General features: G+C 40.1%; 1 protein-coding gene across 9 annotated transcripts in view; it reads right to left on the bottom strand.

Moving 5' to 3' along the window:
* Positions 1-18,803, bottom strand: part of FRYL (FRY like transcription coactivator) — a 385,878-nt gene that overhangs the window by 152,068 nt on the left and 215,007 nt on the right. For 7 of the 9 annotated variants that reach the window (XM_067531263.1, XM_067531262.1, XM_067531264.1 and 4 more), the window contains 4 exons: positions 13,032-13,124; positions 10,544-10,642; positions 9,228-9,329; positions 6,463-6,507 (listed from right to left, as the gene is read on the bottom strand). In XM_067531263.1, the coding sequence (XP_067387364.1) occupies positions 6,463-6,507; positions 9,228-9,329; positions 10,544-10,642; positions 13,032-13,124 (339 nt within the window). The remainder of the gene's footprint in view (positions 1-6,462; positions 6,508-9,227; positions 9,330-10,543; positions 10,643-13,031; positions 13,125-18,803) is intronic. The other 2 variants (XM_067531261.1, XM_067531265.1) reach the window with 1 other exon arrangement.

The following is an 18,803-nucleotide window of genomic DNA, read 5'->3' as shown; positions in this document are numbered from 1 at the left end:
GTGTCCCAGAAGCTGGAGGCTATATCTGGCCGACATTTGTGGGTTGGCTTGAATTGTCTCTATGAGTGTGGTCATGCTGTGATCTGTGTTGCACGTCGAGTGCTCTTGCTTGCCATGAGTCGAGATCAGCCCCTATAAATGGCAAATGCTGTACCAAAATAAAGGTCCATTTTTGGATGTTGATTTGTAGACTCAGCTTCACAAATATGTCCACAGTTCCACGGGTGGCCCGTAGGGCATCTTCAAAGGAGCCGGGCCCCGAGGAGATTGTCATCCAAGTATGGGTAAATCATGATCCCCAGGATGCATATATGAGTTGCTACTACGGAGAGGACTTAGGATAATACTCTGGGAGCTGACAAGAGGTCAAAAGAAAGTACTCTGTACTAGTAATGTACCTGATCTAGGATAAACCGGAGGAATCGTCTGTGCGATGGTAGAATGGATATGTGGAAATACACGTCCTGGAGGCTAAGACCGAGAACCAATCTCCCTATTCCAGAGATGGAATAATCGCTGCTAGTGTGACCACCTTGAATTTTTGTGCCTTTACGTATTTGTTCAGTGCTCTGAGGTCCAGTATAGGTCTCCAACCTCATTTTTTCTTGGGGATCAGAAAATATTGGGAATAAAAACCTTTGCCTCTGAGATGTACCGGAACAGGTTCTAGGGCTCCCAGGCATAGGAGGTGGTCTATTTCCTGTCTTAAAGGTCTCTCTCTAGAAGGGTCTCTGAAGAGAGGGCGGGAGAGGGAAGTGAAATGGATAGAGTATCCATGGAGACAATCCCTAAACCCATCTGTCGGTAGTTATGTGTTCCCAATTTTGAAGGAACAGAGCAAGGCAACATCTGAAGGGATGTGGGAAGCTGCAGCTGATATTGTAGGGAGTGATCTATCAGGGCTTCAATCAACGCATCAGAACTGGTGTTTCAAGGTGGAAGATGTGATGTTGAGGATAGAGGGGATGATGGTTTATGCCTCTGAAATTTAGACTTCTTTCCCTATGCCTCATAGTAGCACTGTGGTGGGTACTGGGGAGGACATGATTTGTGTGAAGACTGATAACAAAATTTCCTTTCTGAGCCGGTGTGTAGATCTCCAATAACTGTAATGTGGCCCTGGAGTCTTTGAGAGTGTGGAGTGATGCATCAGTGTTATCTCCAAACAATTTTGTGCCTTCAAAAGGAAGGTCCTCTACCATTGTCTGTACCACCTTTGGAAGCCCCAAAAGGTACAACTATGATGCCCATCACACCATGACCACTGTTGATACTGAGTGGGCTGGTGTATCTGCAGCATCTAGTGCAGTCAGGAGTGCTGTTCTTGCCACTAATTACCCCTCATGTACAATGGCCTGAAACTGTTCTCATTGTGATCCTGGCAGTTGGTCAATAAAAGCATTAAGTTTGGCGTAGTTTGTGTGACTACATTTCACCGTTAAAGCCTGGTAATTTGCAGTTCTGAATTGAAAGGTCACTGAAAAGTAGGCCTTCCTTCCAAACAAGTCAAGCCTTTTCTAGTCCATATCAGAAAGCATGGACTTAGTGTGATGTTGGCGGCCATGGGAGTTCACCACATCCACCACAATGGAATTAGGTGGAGGATGGGAAAAAAGTATGGGTATCTTTGGGAGGTACACAGTATTTTTTATCAGCCCTTTTGTATGTTGGTGTGACAGAGGCTGGTGTTTGCCATTTAACTTTAGGCAGATACAAAAGTGCCTCATTCATCGGGAGGGAGGATCCTCCTTCCATCAGGAGACGTTTCAACTTTAATTCCTGGTTCTTTCGGGATTTGGCTTTTATCTGCTGGCAAAAAGTACACTTTTGTGGAATATGGGCCTCTTTGAGGCACCACGCACAGTGGGAATGTCCGTCTGTAACTGGTATGGCTTCCCTGCAGGAGAGGCACCTCTTAAACCCGGGGAAGCCAAGCATACCCCTTGCAGACAACAATCATTTGGGGGAAGGGGGAAGATTGAGAGGGAATAAAGTAAGCACTAGATTTAAATAGTTTTTTCCTCCCTTTAAAAAAAAAAAAATTAATGGAAACTCTATAACACTATAGAAGTGGCAGGTCTAGCCTCAGCACCAGAGCGATGGCTTGACTCCCTAGCCTTTTGGTACCCCTGCGCAGCTCCTTGATTTTTGCATGGCACTGCAGCATGTCCTGTTCATACTTCTTCACCATGCCACAAGAAATCTGACCGTAGATATAAAAAAATCCTTCGGCTGGAGTGGAGCTGGCACTGCACAGCCTCCTCTCCCCAAATACTGATCAAATCCAGAAGCTCCAGTGTGCTCCGAGAGCGGGAGAGTGTTTGGTGCATGGAGCAGTCATGGTCAGCAGGGAGATTGAGATGTGAGATCTCCATGCCAACCAAGCAGGAAGTGGAATTTCAAGAATTCCTGGGACTTGAAAGGAGGTGGGGCAGATGGCTGCAGGGCAGTGGAGTTCAAACTGATGGCCAGAGTGGTCAGGATGGGCATTGGGGGACACTTCTTGGAAGCCATTTACCACAACATAACCAAGCGTAGTGTCTACACAGATGCTGTCACTAAAAGTTTGGTGCCAAAAACTCTATGCCTCTCATCAAGGTGGTTTTATTTTGTCACAAAATCAGGGAAGTTGGGTCAGTGGAGGGGAGGGGAGAGGGCATGGATTGTAGTGTGTACATCACCACTGTTTTGGTGCAAAAAGCTGACTTTGGTCGACAAAAGTCTGTAGTGTAGACCAAGCCTAAGAAGAAAAGGGTGAATGAAAACACTACCAATATCTAAGAGAACAATTCTAAAGATGTAAAGAATCCATGAACAGACTGCTAATTGCTCCATCTCTAGCCATGGGCAGTTGAGAAAGAACTGAGGGTCATTCACCCTTGCAACACTGATTAGCCTCAAAGCACAAAACAAGGGAGGGAAAGAGCATGCACAGGCCGTACAGACACTGCTTCTCTGATCAGAAGCACAGGGACGCAGACATACCGACAGTGGAGCACCCATAGGGACACTACTCAGAGAAGAATACCTATTATCAACAGTTAGGAGGAAAAATTTATTTTTGCTTGTAAAACAGCAGACAAGTCATAGATCACCATTACTGCAAATGTAGAATCAGAGGCAGCACTAGAGGGGGACTTGCAGAGGCTATAGCTACCCCAAAATTTCCCTTAGCCCCCCTGTTGCCACCATTACTCTCTGGCCGCCAAGCTCTGAGCAAATAGTGTGGCAGCTGCTACCAGACAGAATTTGCTGCTCTGAATTTACTGCATTCTAATGAGCATGAGGACACAACTGAGCACACTCAGTAACATCCACTGAAGCCGCTGCGTTCACCCTGCCCTTGCTTTGGTTTAAAATCTGCTGCCTACTGTTCACAGGGGCTAAAAGAGGGTAAATGTGGGGGGGAGTGGGCAGTCTGTGAAGAGGGCAGAAACAGACTGTGCGGGGGTTGGGGGGTGTCAAACAGCTGGAGACGGAAAGGAGAGGGGCAGAAACGCAAAATCAGGAATGGGAGGTAGGAGCCAGGGTTAAGCCCATGGTTGAAGCGCTGCCAGATGGTGGCAGAGGACAAAACCCCAGCACAGGGAGGGGCAGAGGGGACAAAAGTTACCCCAGATGGGCTGATCCACCTGCAACATTTGTAAAAAGGGTGGGGGAAGGAGGGAAAAGGGGCTTTTTTATTTCCTCTCTCACAGGACAGTACGTCACTGCACATGCTTCCCAGGGCTGTGTCCCTAAAGGCACAGGACATCCCAATGTCTAGACATGGTAACTCTTCTCTATGTAATATAATGTACTGAGGTGCTAAAGGAGACTTGATTCAGTGAACTATTTTACATACACCCGCAAAAACTACGAGTCACACATTGAGTATTTAAAAGAATCCCTTATCAGTTTATATGTCTACATAAAGTCTCCTCGCGGTTCACAAATTTATTATCTGCTGCTGTGATTCCCTGAATTGCAATCTCCTTCTTGTAATCCATTTTAAATATAGCAATGGTCCTTCTAATTGTTTACTTTTAAAAATATTTTTAGTACTCAACACTTCATCACTTACCTTTGTTAACATTGTACAGATGGATGTCATTTTGCTATTTCATTTATAATTTAATAGCAAATAATCGTTGAAAATATTTATAAGTAAATAGTTGCTAGTAGTTTTAGCAATGACATCTGTGTTTCTAGTATAGCACTTGCTATGTTTTTACCGTGATTTTTAATTTGGAATTTTTAACCCTAAATTTTTATTTTTATAGTAAAAGTTTATTCGGTTGGTTGATGCTCTGTCACAATTTCGTACCCCTGGACAAGAAGATAGGAAAGGTGAGAGGGAGAAAATTGTGATAGCCATATCCCAACCTGTCAGAATTCGTTAACCCTGGACTAGAGGATGACAAAGGTGAGAGATAGCAAATTGTGATGGATGGTTGATGCCTTGTCAGAATTTGCTACCCCTGGACCAACGAGAGAGGAGAGCAAAAAAGAACATGATAGATGTCAGTAACTGCTACTGGTAGCAAAATCTGTCAGTAGTGGATTTTGCCCTTACACCTGGTGCCCAGCTCCAGCAGCAATAGAGAAATAAGCCTGGGCAGGCAGCCAGGGTGCCTGAGAGCAGCCCCCGGCCTCTGTCCCCGCCCACAGGGGCACACTGCCCAGGGCAAGTGAAGGGTCCGGGGCTCCCCACAGCAGCCCCAACTGACCCACTCTGGCCTGGGCCCCTCGGTCCCACCCCCGGCAGTTGCTGCTCCCCAAGGGCTCTGCCAGTCCTGATGGGTCTCTCTGGCCTGGCGGCTTTTACCGGCTACGAGCAGCTACAGCCCAGGAAGCAGCAGCAGCAGGAGGAGGAGACAGGGGAGCACCATGGCCACTCATACCATGGCACCAGCTATTGCAGCAGCTATTCACACTGCCTGACTCCAGCTTCTGGCCTCTGACATGGCCAGAGGGCGGGTCATCAGGGAGCAGGGGACAAGACAGTCAGGCTGGCTCTTACCTGAGGAGGAGCAGACAGGGGAAGCACAGAGAGAAGCAGGGCTTTGTGGCAAAAGGGGGCACAGCCCCCTCTCCAATTTTCTCTCTAGCCCACCTCAGGCCACACACTGGGCTGGCACCACCCCATATAGAATGTTGTAGGCATTCATATTGAGTAAGGGCTGTATGCTTATAAACAGCATCAAAGAACTTTAAACCATCATTAGTCATGGTTGTCTTGTACTGCTAGGGATTTATACTTTCATCCCTGTTCTATAACTAGACAGCAAGTCAAACAAATGTGCTTAAAGGAAACGGGGTTTTTTTTAATTCTATTTTATAAAAATTATGGCATTGTATTTAGTGTCAACAAGGTTTATACAGTAGAAGGATTTTCTCTTCTCCCTGAAACGGGTATTTATAGTATGCTACAAATAAAACTATGTTTAACTCAACATCCTGACATATTCCAGTCTTTTAGGTAATAGATGTCAGGGTCTTACATGAAGTATTTTGTTCAGGTATTTTGTTTCAACTATAGAAAATTTTAGGAACTAAAACAGAACAACATGGAAGAATCTGCATGAATTAAATATATCAGCAGAGTATGATATAAACTGTCAAAAATCTAATTGGATATGTAAAGAGTTACAAAAGCAACTACAACTACAATAACAAAGACAGTGAATCTATACTTATCTAATGTGACACATTTAAATGATTTAATGAAACAAATATCCTAATGAAGGCAAGAAACAAAACAGCATTTTTTCATGTTAGTCAAATATAGTCACTTAGTGAAGACAGTACTTTTTAATATTGTTAAACTTTTCTTCTGTTCTGAACTTAAACAATTTCTACTTCTTAAAATCTGTAAAACCAACAGTGTCAACCTCCTTCAAGTTACAGTTACCTGTCTCAAGTGACTACATGCAGAGGCCACGGAGGCCACACCACCACTCTCTGGTGTGCAAACATTTGAAGAAAGCAAAAGTGGTTGCTTGTAAGAAGTGGTCTAACTCCCATAAGTGGTTGCTCTTGGCAGGTTCACTGCAAGTTGCCATAATATACCAGTTTCACCTTTTTATTGTGAAAATGTTTCCAAGTTAGCTAATATGCAAGACAATTTTCTATTAAATAAATGTAATAGAAATAACTAAATATTTGATGCAGATATTTTATCTCCTACTGTAAACATGCACTGCTGTTCACTGGGCTGTCAAATTGTTGCTTACTCTCACAAATCTACCTTTCCTCAAGCAAATCAGTATCAGATGATTTACAGAACTCTCTCCTTTAGCAAACCTTTCAAATGTTTTTTCAAAGATTCTTCTTTGTGCTGTTGCTTCTTGACAGGGCGAATGGAAGTTTTACAGAACCAAACAAAAGACACAAAACACAAAAACGTACTCAATAACAAAATACTGCAGTTACAGGAGACAAAGGAACCTTTCACCATGTTGTTTCAACATATTAACTCACCTGGAGTGTTTCTATTTGTTTTCTGATACTGTTGTTAGATGGCATCTAAATAAAGCAATGTGAGACAGCAAAACATAACAAACATGAGAATGGGAGGCACATGCATGTTAGATGAAAAAAGCGCAAAACAACAGGTAGGCATATGCTAAGGACTCTATTCACAGAAATAAAAGTTTTTGCTAGTAACAGCTTTGAATGCTTTTCTAACTTCAATGGTTTAGTGGCAATGGACACTAATTAATTCCATAAGGCAAAAAATTCTCCTTTCCCAAGCAGTACCTAATCTTCTACTCTACTCCTCCCCCCTTCCCACTTGTGCAGAACCTTTAAACCTTCTTCCCCCTTGTCCTTAAGAAGCAGCAATAGTAACAGAGTCCTCATCCTCAGACTCAAGGAATCTACTAATCTCCTGACCAAGCCACTGAAAATTAACCACACAGTATCCAAAACAATGGTTTTAAAAAATTAGCCAAAAACTTGAAAATACTGATACAGTTACATGTTACTGAATCAATTAATGGAAATACTTATTAAGTGGAATATCATACTAAGTATATTACTCCAGTGTTCCATAATCTCCCTGATTTTCTATTAGTTCCCAGGTGAAATTTAGATCTATTGCTATTGACTTATAAAGCCCTAAATGGCTTGGGATCTACTTGTAACAGTATGCCTCAGAGACCACTTCTTTCCCCACACCAAATGGTCACCGTTGTGACCAGCAGAGATGCAAGAAGAGCAACATAAGAGAGCAGGCTGCTGGATCAGTGTCTTCTGTGAGGATTCCTGAGTGCCTGGTGTAAAATAGCCTGAATTTGCTCCCATTTAGGATATGCTGCAAAGCCCATCTTTTCTCCCTAGCTTTTGAGAAGGAGGGGGAGTTATGCGAGTAGTTAGTGGTATGAGAATGTTATTGTTTCAATTTTTAATTTTTGCCTCATTTTTCCTGGTTGTGGTCAGCTGAAACCAGCTGATATTCTAATTAAATAATTGTGATAATTATATTTTAAAGGATATCAAGGACAGAGTGAATAAGTAATTAATCTTTATTATTCTGCATAAATCTAAGTAAATTCAAGCAAATAAAATAAAATATTACCAAGAGACCAGGTAAAAATGAGGGAGGAGGGGGAAAAAATAAATCAAGAGAAGAACCTGCTGGGCAATTGATTACTCATTATATACTGCACTTCTTTTAGTTACCGCCAACAGGCACAGAGAAACAAGTTAGCCGTAGCAAAATAAAAAGATAACTGGGATGCAGTTTGAAAGATTCACTTCAACAAAGTTTCAATCAAAGGCTAAATAACCACAGAAAACAATAGTGGAACTGCTGTCCAAATGATTCCATAGGGTGGTACCAAAATACCCTTCTAAGTACCTCCCTCAATGTACAGTAGCAAAACTGCTATGTTCCGCATTGCAGAAGCTCATATACAAAATTTCTGCTGAATAGAGCCCTAAGGTAAATGTGTGAAGTTGTTAATGGGCAACAAAAATATTCAAAGTAAACAACGCATACTGCGCAGTTACTACTTAAACTCCTTGGCACTGATAGTTTTAATGCATCCATTGTCAGCAATGGACATTATGCCAGGAATATCTGACTTCAAGATGCAAAGATTAAAAGAAAATTCAGCTTTTTTTCTTTTTTTTTTAAAAAGGAAAGCTTCAACAGCAAACAAAGAAACAAACAAACAAAAGCCCCTCAAAGCAGACATTGAAAAAAACTGTGTATATGTTAGATGAAAAATATACAAAAAACCTAACAAACAACAGAAACATACAAAAGATGTCATGAAGATAAAAGAACCTTCAAAAACACCAAAATCTGTGTTTTGTTTTAGCAGCTTTCACCATGGTTTACATAATTTAAATCTTAAGCATGTAGAAAATGATTTGGAAATTGTTACACACAGCTAACCAGAAACAATGTTAACAATAAGGTGAATCAATAATTTTAAAAATATCAAAACCAAAATGTTAAACAAACCAAACATTATTAATAAACCATGTTAATCAAAATTAATGAAAGAGCATATTACAGTAAATAATGTAAATTCTAAATTAGGACAAAACCCCATGATTTCCAAATATTAGTGATCTGTATCATTTTTTAATCCAGTATGTTTACAGTGTATCAAATTCAGTCAAGAGTTAAAGGGGCACTGTAAGTTTTATATTCAAAATTTGCAAAACTTTAAAATTGCTATAGGATGTAGAGATATTTTCCCCTCCATACTAAATATTTAGTTTATTTTTAATCTACTAGTTTATCAAACAGGAAGATATATTTTGTAATAACTATATATTTTGCTGAAGTGCACACACTCCCACACACACATACCTCCCACAAATAATTTTTATGTGATCAAAAGAGTTCTGGTTTGCACTCTCTTGGCTAATATAGAGTAACAGTTGAGTAACAAACACTGTTCCTAGAGCTGTGAAAACATGAACCAATGAAGCTGATGCACAAATATAGCATAAAATGGACCGAAATGAGTTAAAGCTGTTACCTTTTGCATTTTTGAAAAAAAAAAAAAAGTGCAATGCCAATTCCAGCACCACATAATTCACAGGAAACACATTACTAAACAATAGAGAATTAAAACATTCAAAAGGTTTTTAGAATAATATTTGACAGTGTACTTTTAAACAGCTAATTATTTATGTTCCTTTAGTTGGCATTAAAATGCTGAACGTATATATGAGACTGAATGCTACTGATTTGTGGCAGTTTCTCAATTAAGAATGTTTCTTACCTTTAAATGTGATAAACAGTTCTGCAGGAAAATGTGCCAGTTATTCAAAAAAAACTGTTTCTGACTGACACACAACAGGCAAGTGATCAATGGATACAGAGCCTAAAAAGAGGGGGAGAAAGAATTGATCTAATTGCTCTTTCAGAAATACATTTAGGGACAACATAATCATCTCAGTAAAACCTAAAGGAAGGCTTTGGGTGGTCAGAAACACTGCCCTTTCCCCTGTTTTACCTTCACAAATTTAATACAGTTTGTAAGTACTTCAACTGTAGTGCATTTTCTTTGCTGGAGTGCCATAATATTAAGGTATTCAAAGTTTTTCAGCACAATTTATACTGGTCCTTAATACAAAAACTGATCACATTCACAGTCATTTTGGTATAGGATGAAAGTTAGAGGAAATACAGCCTAGTTAAATAATAATGATGCAACTGTGTTTCTGACTTAAAAATACTAAATGTTGTCTCAGCACCATATTTGACAGTGATACCATTACATTACCATTACAAGTTACAGTTTATAAATGTCTATAATGACAGAAGTTCCTTAATTCTTGGAATCCTAGAATAGGATAGCAATGGGATCTCTACTGTACTCAAAGTCCCCCAACTGTAAATGTAAATGCAAGTAAGAGATTATTTTAAAATAATTTTGCATTTAGTAAAAGTACAAAATTACAGACACAAAAATTATCTTTGTAATAAATGCAAAGTAAGACTAATTCACTTGCAACATAGGTATGTGCATAAAAGGGAAGTGACAAATAATGCACTAAAAAAAAGAAAATAGTTATATCATTGAAAGGATGCACATCAGAAAAAAATCCATGAGCTAAGCTTGGGGAGATAAGAGATGCTGGGGAAAGCTGAAGTACATGGGCAGAAGAGCTAACAGATATAAACAGGGTAGTTTACAGGCAGTTGGCTTGTTGCAAAAAATATATGCTTGTCACTTCTACCCTTTAACCAAATCCATACAGATTCTGAATTAACAGAATTAATGCTATCGGGGAGATATCAGGAAACCACAACAATAACCACAGAAATAATTAAAAACTGTCAGTTTCGGGAAAGACTCAGGAATGAGAACACAGGTAGAATTACTTTTCATTCATAGAGAGAACATATCCTTTACAATGAAACTGAGAACAAAAATCAAGCAGAGGCACTATAAAAAGTATGAATTTAATCCTTGTGCTGCTTTTAGGAGTTAAGAGTTTAAATTAAAGAACTCTCCTTATGCAAACAATTCATCAAAACAAACTAACATGTATCTAAGTAAATATGTGAAGAACTGAAGTATTTCTTAAATACCAGTGAGTGCTTCTTTCTTGAGCTCAATTCAAAGGTAGTCTGGTAGAGCATCTCCACAAAATTTTTCAAACATGGCACATTTACTTCATTTTTAACAGCCTAATGAAAATAAATATAAATAACTGAATAACAAGATCTATGCAGAAAGAAAGAAGCTAAAATATATTAAAAAGCAGAATTATGCAGTTTATGAGAATTCAGCTTTTAGATCATCTTTAAGATTAGTAAAGTTATACAAGTCTTTCTGTATGATATGTATTGAGTAGCATATGAAATCAATGTGTCATATAGCACAAACATCTTGTAAAACAATGAAAATGTTGCGACTAACAAAGTTCAGAAAGATCTGTCCTGAATTTGCTTCCTTTAACCAAGGAAAAAAAGTTTCACTTTTAAATACATGCTAAGAAATGTGTAAACTATTTTCCAGTAAACAACACTAAATTCTTAGGCAGAAGTTTGCTTTAAACTGTGTATTTTTTTGTTTAAAAAGTCACTCAACTTTTCTCATTGTTCCCCTTTACTTTAATGTCCACTAAATCTGAGAGCTGGGACTCAATAAGAATGGGACTTATTACTGTGTACCCTATTATAAATGCAGTGTCTTCATTTGGTTTCACAATTTAGGCTCAAAATCACTATGAGTTTTTGTTTCTATGCATGAATGTGCACATGCATCCACACATATTAAGGGCTTTTCCCACTCTGTTCTTTAAACCCAGAACTAAAGCCTTCCCATGCACCAAGCAGCCAGCCTCTCCAACACCACATCTCTTGTAGTCCATATTTAAGCTTCCATTGCTGATCAACTTCACTATGTGTTCTCAACTTCATGCTTCATCCTTTAATGTTTGTATTGTATTTGACCAATTAATATTATAAGTTCTTCAGAGGAGGGACCTGTCTGAACTATATGCTTTGTAAAGGAACATACACATCAAAGATGTTACACAAGTAGACATAATTGCTTTGATTTTACCATGGACAGATGCACTGAACTGCACATTTGTAGCAACTGCAAGTTCATAATTTCTCCCTGGTCCTTCTACATAAAAGGTAACTGAATTTCTTAATTTTTATTATTTTGTTCATAAAGTAGTCATCAAAAAAAAACCCAACAACCCATTTTTCTCAGCACAATAGTCTGAAAGTTCATGCAATGAAAAGCAGACAAATTGTGAAATGCATTTGAAAAGTATTTGAGCCAACAAAGTGGATATCTGGATATAAAAAATTAACTTTTAAAATATCAGCATTGTATTAAAGTGGTTCAAAGATGCATAACTGGCTCCATTTTACATTCAAATCAGAGCTGGATCACTGTCTCTGATACAATGAAAGCTGTATAACCAAGCTTTCATTGTATTGGAATTGGAACCAAGAAGACTGCCTTCTCTGATTGTAGCTCACTGAAAGGTCTCAAGTGTAATGACAGAAATTCTCAGTCACTTGATGAATGGATCCATGACCCACCACCCTTTGGGAGAGCATTACCAGCAAAGTGTTGTGGATTGGCACTTACTAATGAAACTATCACTTGACATAACCACCTTACCAACTTCTACAAAGTTTCTAAACTCATTGTGCGGAAGTTTATTGAGAAGGTGATGGCAGGCTAACATCAAACAATTTCCTTCAATCTTAAGGATACCTATCTATCAGGCTTCAGGCTGGGGTATGGCACAGAAAGAAGTATTGGTCTTCTTGACTTACAACCTCCTCAGGGAAAGAGAAATGTTAGGGGCTGCTGTGTTTTCAATATGCTGATGATACTCAGCCTTGTTTCTATTCCTTGAGCCGGGCAATGCAATTTTCCTTTGTCACTGTCTGTTGGAGGAATGAACTTGGATGAAAGCTGTTTGTGTCAAATTCAAATTGCATAAGATGCAGGTGATGCTTACTGGCAAGAGAAATCCTTCTAAGTAAGTGGCAGAGGTTGGGACTTCTCCCTCAAATGAGGAATTATTTCCACCAGACATCAAGGTTGTTCACAAATTCAGAGTCTTACTGGATTCACTAGGCCAAAAGACTGCATCCTTTTCTTTTGCATAGATAATTATTTTGGAGGTCTGAATACATCTGTCACTTACAGACTATAACAGGCAGTACTACATGCTACACTTGGGGCTACATTTGAAGGCTGCTCAGAGGCTTCAGCTAGTGAAGCACAAGTCAGTGAGAGCATTGCTTGAGTAAAGACTAAATAAGAACTGCAGAATTCAGCCTACTAAAATAAGTATGAGAGATAATAGTTACAGTGAGACAGCAATGACTCTAGGCCTAGAGACAGATGGGAAAGCAATAAGTATTGATATGCTTGCTTTCATAGGAGCCCTTAGATGCTGGTGGGAAAATGCAATGAGGCAAGAATTTACCTAAAAGCTTTTTAGGGCTGCACAAATTCAATCTAGTGAGGATCTATTGAAGGAATTTCAGGAAGCATTAATCAAACTCACACAGAATAGAAAAAAAATAAAAACATACTTACAGCAGCCACAGGGATGAGAATCTCTACAAACAAACCAGCAAGTGCATGTTTTATATCTTTATCTTTTACTTCCAGGAAGTATTGAGCACATTCCTTTATGATCAAGTATTAAAAAGACAGCAACAACAAACAAACAAAAAAGAGAAAAAAAAAGATTGATTTTAGGTTTTACTTTATCACCAGCTGTGCTATAGTGGCAACTATTTGAAATTAGTAATTTTAAAAACAAAAGTTAACTTATTCTTCAGCAGCATAGACTCATTCATACCATTATCAAAGGTAAAGTTTAAATCCTATGCTCCCATCAGCAATTTTTTTGAAAACTAAAAAAGAAACAGTTGCAACAGCAGTTGTTTTTCTATTATATTTTTTCCATAAATAGAATTAAGAGAGACTAAAATAAATCTTCCTGTTCAGAGTATTTTCAAATCTCTGAAAATAGGGGACATTCTTACAGTCATTACTAGAAAATTTTAGGTATTAATACTTAACATTTATGTAGCAGTCTTCATCTTCAAGGTAATTTACGCTAAGGCCTTGCTCCTGCAAGATGATGAGCACTACAGCCCCAATCCAGCAAAATATGTATGTAAGTCTTTGCAGAATCAGGACCTAAACTGATAATTGACTGCCAAAAATATTTAGCTTAGTTTGAAAGAAGCTCTAAATCACTGACTAATACAATGGTTAAAATGTATATTAAATAAGATGTCTCTTAAGAGAAGAGTAAAAAACACCAAGTTGTTTTTTTACTAGCAGCTTTGTTAGATGAAAATAGTTACTTAACGTTCTTGCAATTATGTTCTTTGAGATGTGTTGCATATATACATTATACTTTAGGTATGTGAACACTTTGTGCACTGATACTGGAGATTCTTTCCCTAGTGGTACCCACAGCGACAGGGCTGCCCACTGCCAAGTTCCTTGTGATGCAAGCGCGACATCCCACCCATCTTCCAGTTCCTTCACACTGGATCCCAATGGAAAACTCTCATGCATCAGGGAAGGAGGGTGGATCATTGAATGGACATATGCAATACATCATGAAGAACAAAAAGTTACAAGGTTAAGTAACCATTTTTTCTTCTTCATGGGCTTGCATATGTCCATCCCACTGTAGATGACTCCAAGGCTCACCTCCTGAGGTAACAGGATTCTCATCTGAAGAGAGACTTTAAGGAGTGCTTTGCCTACATTTGCATCTTCCCTTGAGGTGGGCAGACAGTATGTAATGTCTGACAGAAGTATGGACTGAGGACCATGTTGCTGCTCTACAACTGTCTACAATGAGGACATGCACCAGAAACGCAGCCGATGCTGAATGTGCTCTGTTCAAGTCCATAGAGAATCTATAAGGAGGCTTTACTCCCTTAGCAGTATAAGCCATTGCAATGCAGCTGGTGATCCATCAGGAGGGTATCTAAGGCTACATCTACACTAACAACTATAAACACTTCCATGCACGTGGTTGTTCTTTAATCCCTCTGTTATCTACATCTAAACCCCAGAAGCATGTGTCTGAAGAGGAGAACAGGACAAGTAAGCTACCATGCCTGAGGGGGTGGGTAAGTACATGCCTCAGGCTGTGGCATGGCCCCACACCTCTGTCCACACCGCAAACTGGTATAGGTAAGGGGCATGTACCACATTTCGAGTTTCAACAATCCTCCACACCCAGTCGCACAATGCACTGAACCCCTTTCTTCCTGACCCTTACCCAAACTATCCCCAAGATATCTGTCCCTGTTTTCACTAGTAGTAGTGAGCTGCGCTATTCACATCAGAATAGCTTTCTGCTGCACTTTTTTGATCAATATAGGGGAACCTGGATCCAGCTCTGGAAAGAACTGCCTGGCATGCCGACCACACCCAGGTGCTCATCAATGTGTAGTCAGAGTACACAGGCCTCCATGACTTCGCCCAAAGTGGCAGGAACATACACCCATACCTCAAAATTTCATTGAGGCTGAAGCAGGAGAATACTGAGCTAAGTCCAGCCCAGTGCCAAGTACTTGAGGCTTCTGTACAGATGGGCAAAAGACTCCAACCATCACTCTGGGAGGGCTCACTACACATGCCCCTTCTACAATGAATGGGACCAGGTGCTGTCAAGAGCTCCCAGTACACAGCCTAAAGTTGCTCATGGCTCCCTCCTCAGCCCCACCTCATTGTCCGATGGGATGTCAATGAGGGGCAATGTAAACAGGCAGCAGGAGCTATGGAGGATATCCTGGATGACCAGGAGCATATTTCTGCACATATACCTGGAGGAGCTGTTTGAGGAAGCAACCCCCTGACGAACCTGAGGACACCGAGCCATGAAGGAAGCAGAACACAAGGCTGGTAAGTTACAATGGACCCTCACCCTCCCTGTCAATATCCCCTCTTGATCTCGTGCTACATTCCTGATTCTGATGCCAGCCCATGCTCCGCTTCACCCTTAAATGGCCCCTGAGAAAGACAAAGGTATAAATCAATGTTTTTATTCATTTCCAATGAACCACTATTATGCATATGATAAAAGCTATAAAACAGATTATCAATGAACAATAATTGTGTCCCTGTGTCCGTGCATTTCTCAGCTAGCATCCAGGCAGTGATGGTACAGGGGCAGTGCGGACTCGGAGAAGGGAGTGGGCAGGTTTGGAAAAGTCCCAGCTGGGGCTGGGACAGTTGTAGAAAACATATAATAGTTTGTCTAAAGTTAGTAACAGCTGGTTTTTGTCCCTTGAAAGATTACATTTTCACTGTTTCTCCCATCCCCACAGATCTTGCTATCTCCTTACAAATGGGAGCCATGCAGAACTGTGTGGGATAGAAGGGAGGGGTTGAGATGGAGGGGAGGTTAGGTCCAGGAAGGGAACACTTTGGCTGACTGAGGAAAAGTTATAGGCAGTGGTTTTGTAGCCATGACAATCCCAAGATATTAGAGAGAAGATGGGTGAGATAATATCTTTTATTGAACCAATTTCTGTTGGTGACAGAGACAAGCTTTCAAGCTTACAGAGAGCTCTTCTTCAGGTCTGGAAAACTAAATCTAAGTGTCACTGTTAAATACAAGACTTTAACAGGATTGTTTAGCATAAGAAGTTAACACACATTTCAAGGGACCATTCAGAGTGAAGTTGCCCTTTAACACCGCTCCAGTCATACAGGCACGGAGGTAACGCAGTTGGGGAGGCGGGTTGTTAGAGGGGTTATAGGGTTGTAATAAGTAATAAATCCAGGGTCTCTATTCAGTCCATGATTTTTAATGTCTAGCAGAGTTATGAATTTAAGCTCCCAGGCTCTTATTTTGAAAGCGTTGTGCAGGTTTCTCTTGAGAATGAAGACAGATACTTCCGATATAGAGTGATCACTTTGTGAAAAGTGTCCACCCCCAGGTAATAGGAAAAAGATAAAAAGCCAAAAACACCCTGTGAGAGTTCATTTGAGAGCATAGTAACTGTTTGGTTTCATCCATAGAGTTGTTGTTGGGGCATTTAGCGCACTGGATGAGGTACACCACATGTTGTGATAGGCATGTGTAGGATCCATGGATCTTGAAAGTTGTGCTGTGGTGGGTGGGTATTGATCACTGTAGCAGTGGAGGTTTGTCTGCAGGTTTGCATCTGTTGTTTTGGCAGGGTTTGGTGCCACTTGGAGTTCATGTGTCCTGGTCTGGGGGGACCTTGTTTCTGATGATGAGCTTGGAGAGGTGAGGGGTTGTTTGAAGGCCAGAAGAGAGGGTTAGACCATAAGAACATAATAATGGACATACTGGGTCAGACCAATGGTCCATCTAGCCCAGTATCCCGTCTTCCAACAGTGGCCAATGCCAGGTGCTTCAGAGGGAATGAACAGAACAGGTAATCATCAAGTGATCCATTCCATCACCCATTCCCAGCTTCTGGCAAACAGCAACCTTGCTCATCTGGCTAATAGCCATTAATGTACCTATCCTCCATGAACTTATCTAGTTCTTTTTTGAACCCTGTTATAGTCTTGGCCTTCACAACATCCTCTGGCAAGGAGTTCCACAGGTGTGAAGAAATACTTCCTTTTGTTCATTTAAACCTGTTGTCTATTAATTTAATGTGGTGATCTCTAGTTCTTGTGTTATAAAAAGGAGTAAATAATACTTCCTTATTTACTTTCTCCACACCAGTGATGATTTTATAGACCTCTGTCATGTCCCCCCTTACTCATCTCTTTTCAAAGCTGAACAGTCCCAGTCTTATAAATCTCTCCTTATATGGAAGCTTTTCCATACCCCTAATCATTTTACTTGTCCTTTTCTGTACCTTTTCCAATTCCAATACATCTTTTTTGAGACGGGGCAACCAGATCTGCACGCAGTATTCAAGATGTAGGCATACCATTGATTTATATAGAGATAATATGATATTTTTTGTCTTATTTATCTATTCCTTTCATAATGATTCCCAACATTGTTAGTGTGCAGCGGCAGTCAAAAAAGCTGAGTGGATGTTTTCAGAGAACTATCACAATGACTTCAAGATCTCTTTCTTGAGTGGTAACAGCTAATATAGACCCCATCATGTTATATGTATAGTTGGGATATGTTTTCCAATGTGCAATACTTTGCATTTATCAACATTGAATTTCTTCTGCCATTTTGTTGCCCAGTCACCCAGTTTGGTGAGATCCCTTTGTAACTCTTTGCCATCTACTATGGACTTAACTATCTAGAGTCATTTTGTATCATCTACAAATTTTGCCACCTCAGTGTTTACCTCCTTTTCCTGATCATTTATGAATATGTTGAACAGTACTGGTCCCAATACAGACCCCTGGGGGACACCACTATTTACCTCTCGACATTCTGAAAACTGACCTTTTATTCTTACCCTTTGTTTCTTATCTTTGTACCAGTTACTGATTCAGGAGAGCACCTTCCCTCTAATCCCATGACAGCTTACTTTGCTTAAGAGCTTTGTCAAAGGTTTGCTGAGAATCTAAATACACTGTATCCACTGGATCACCCTTGTCCACATGCTAGTTGACCCCACTCAAAGAATTCTAGTAGATTGGTGAGGCATGATTTCCCTTTAAAAACAATCATATTGACTCTTCCTAAACAAATCGTATTCATTTATGTGTCTGTTAATTCTATTCTTTACTATAGTTTCAACCAGTTTGCCTGGCATTGAAGTTAGGCTTATCCGCCTGTAATTGCTGGGATTGCCTCTAGAGCCTTTTTAAAAAAATTGGCATCACATTAGCTATCTCCCAGTTGTCTAATACAGAAGCTGATTTAAATGATAGGTTACATACCACAGTTAGTAGTTCTACAATTTCACATTTGAGTTCCTTCAGAACTTTTGGGTAAATACCATCTGGTCTGGTGACTTATTACTGTTTAATTTATCAATTTGTTCCAAAACCTCCCAAATGACACAATTCAGGGAAAATTTCTTTTAGGATGGGATCCCCATCAAGTATAGGTGGTAATTTGATGATACCCTATACGAGGGGCTCATTCAGAGAAGAAGAGGGCTTGAAGTGGAAGTAAGGGAAATGGCTTTCTGAGAAGGTCTTGCAGTATTAGTACAAGCTGCAGTGCCAGCGGCTGCTCTAGAACCAGCAACAGTAACTCAAATGCACGAGTGTGGGGAGGTTGTTTGATACCAACTGTCACTGTCCTCTCGGAGCCAGTGGAGGAAGCATCCATCCTGAGGGAAATACTTGCACAGGGTAATGTAGATCTGGATTCTGAAACTATCTCCCAAGGCAATCATCAGTGTAATGAGGGTGGAGATGGTGTGAAAC

Source organism: Emydura macquarii, unplaced genomic scaffold (assembly GCF_026122565.2).
Source record: "Emydura macquarii macquarii isolate MOO-44397 ecotype Brisbane River unplaced genomic scaffold, CSIRO-AGI_Emac_v2 contig_3128, whole genome shotgun sequence".
Taxonomy (NCBI): Eukaryota; Metazoa; Chordata; order Testudines; family Chelidae; genus Emydura; species Emydura macquarii.
Note: the sequence above shows the minus strand (reverse complement) of the source record. Positions and strands in the feature narration are given on the sequence as shown.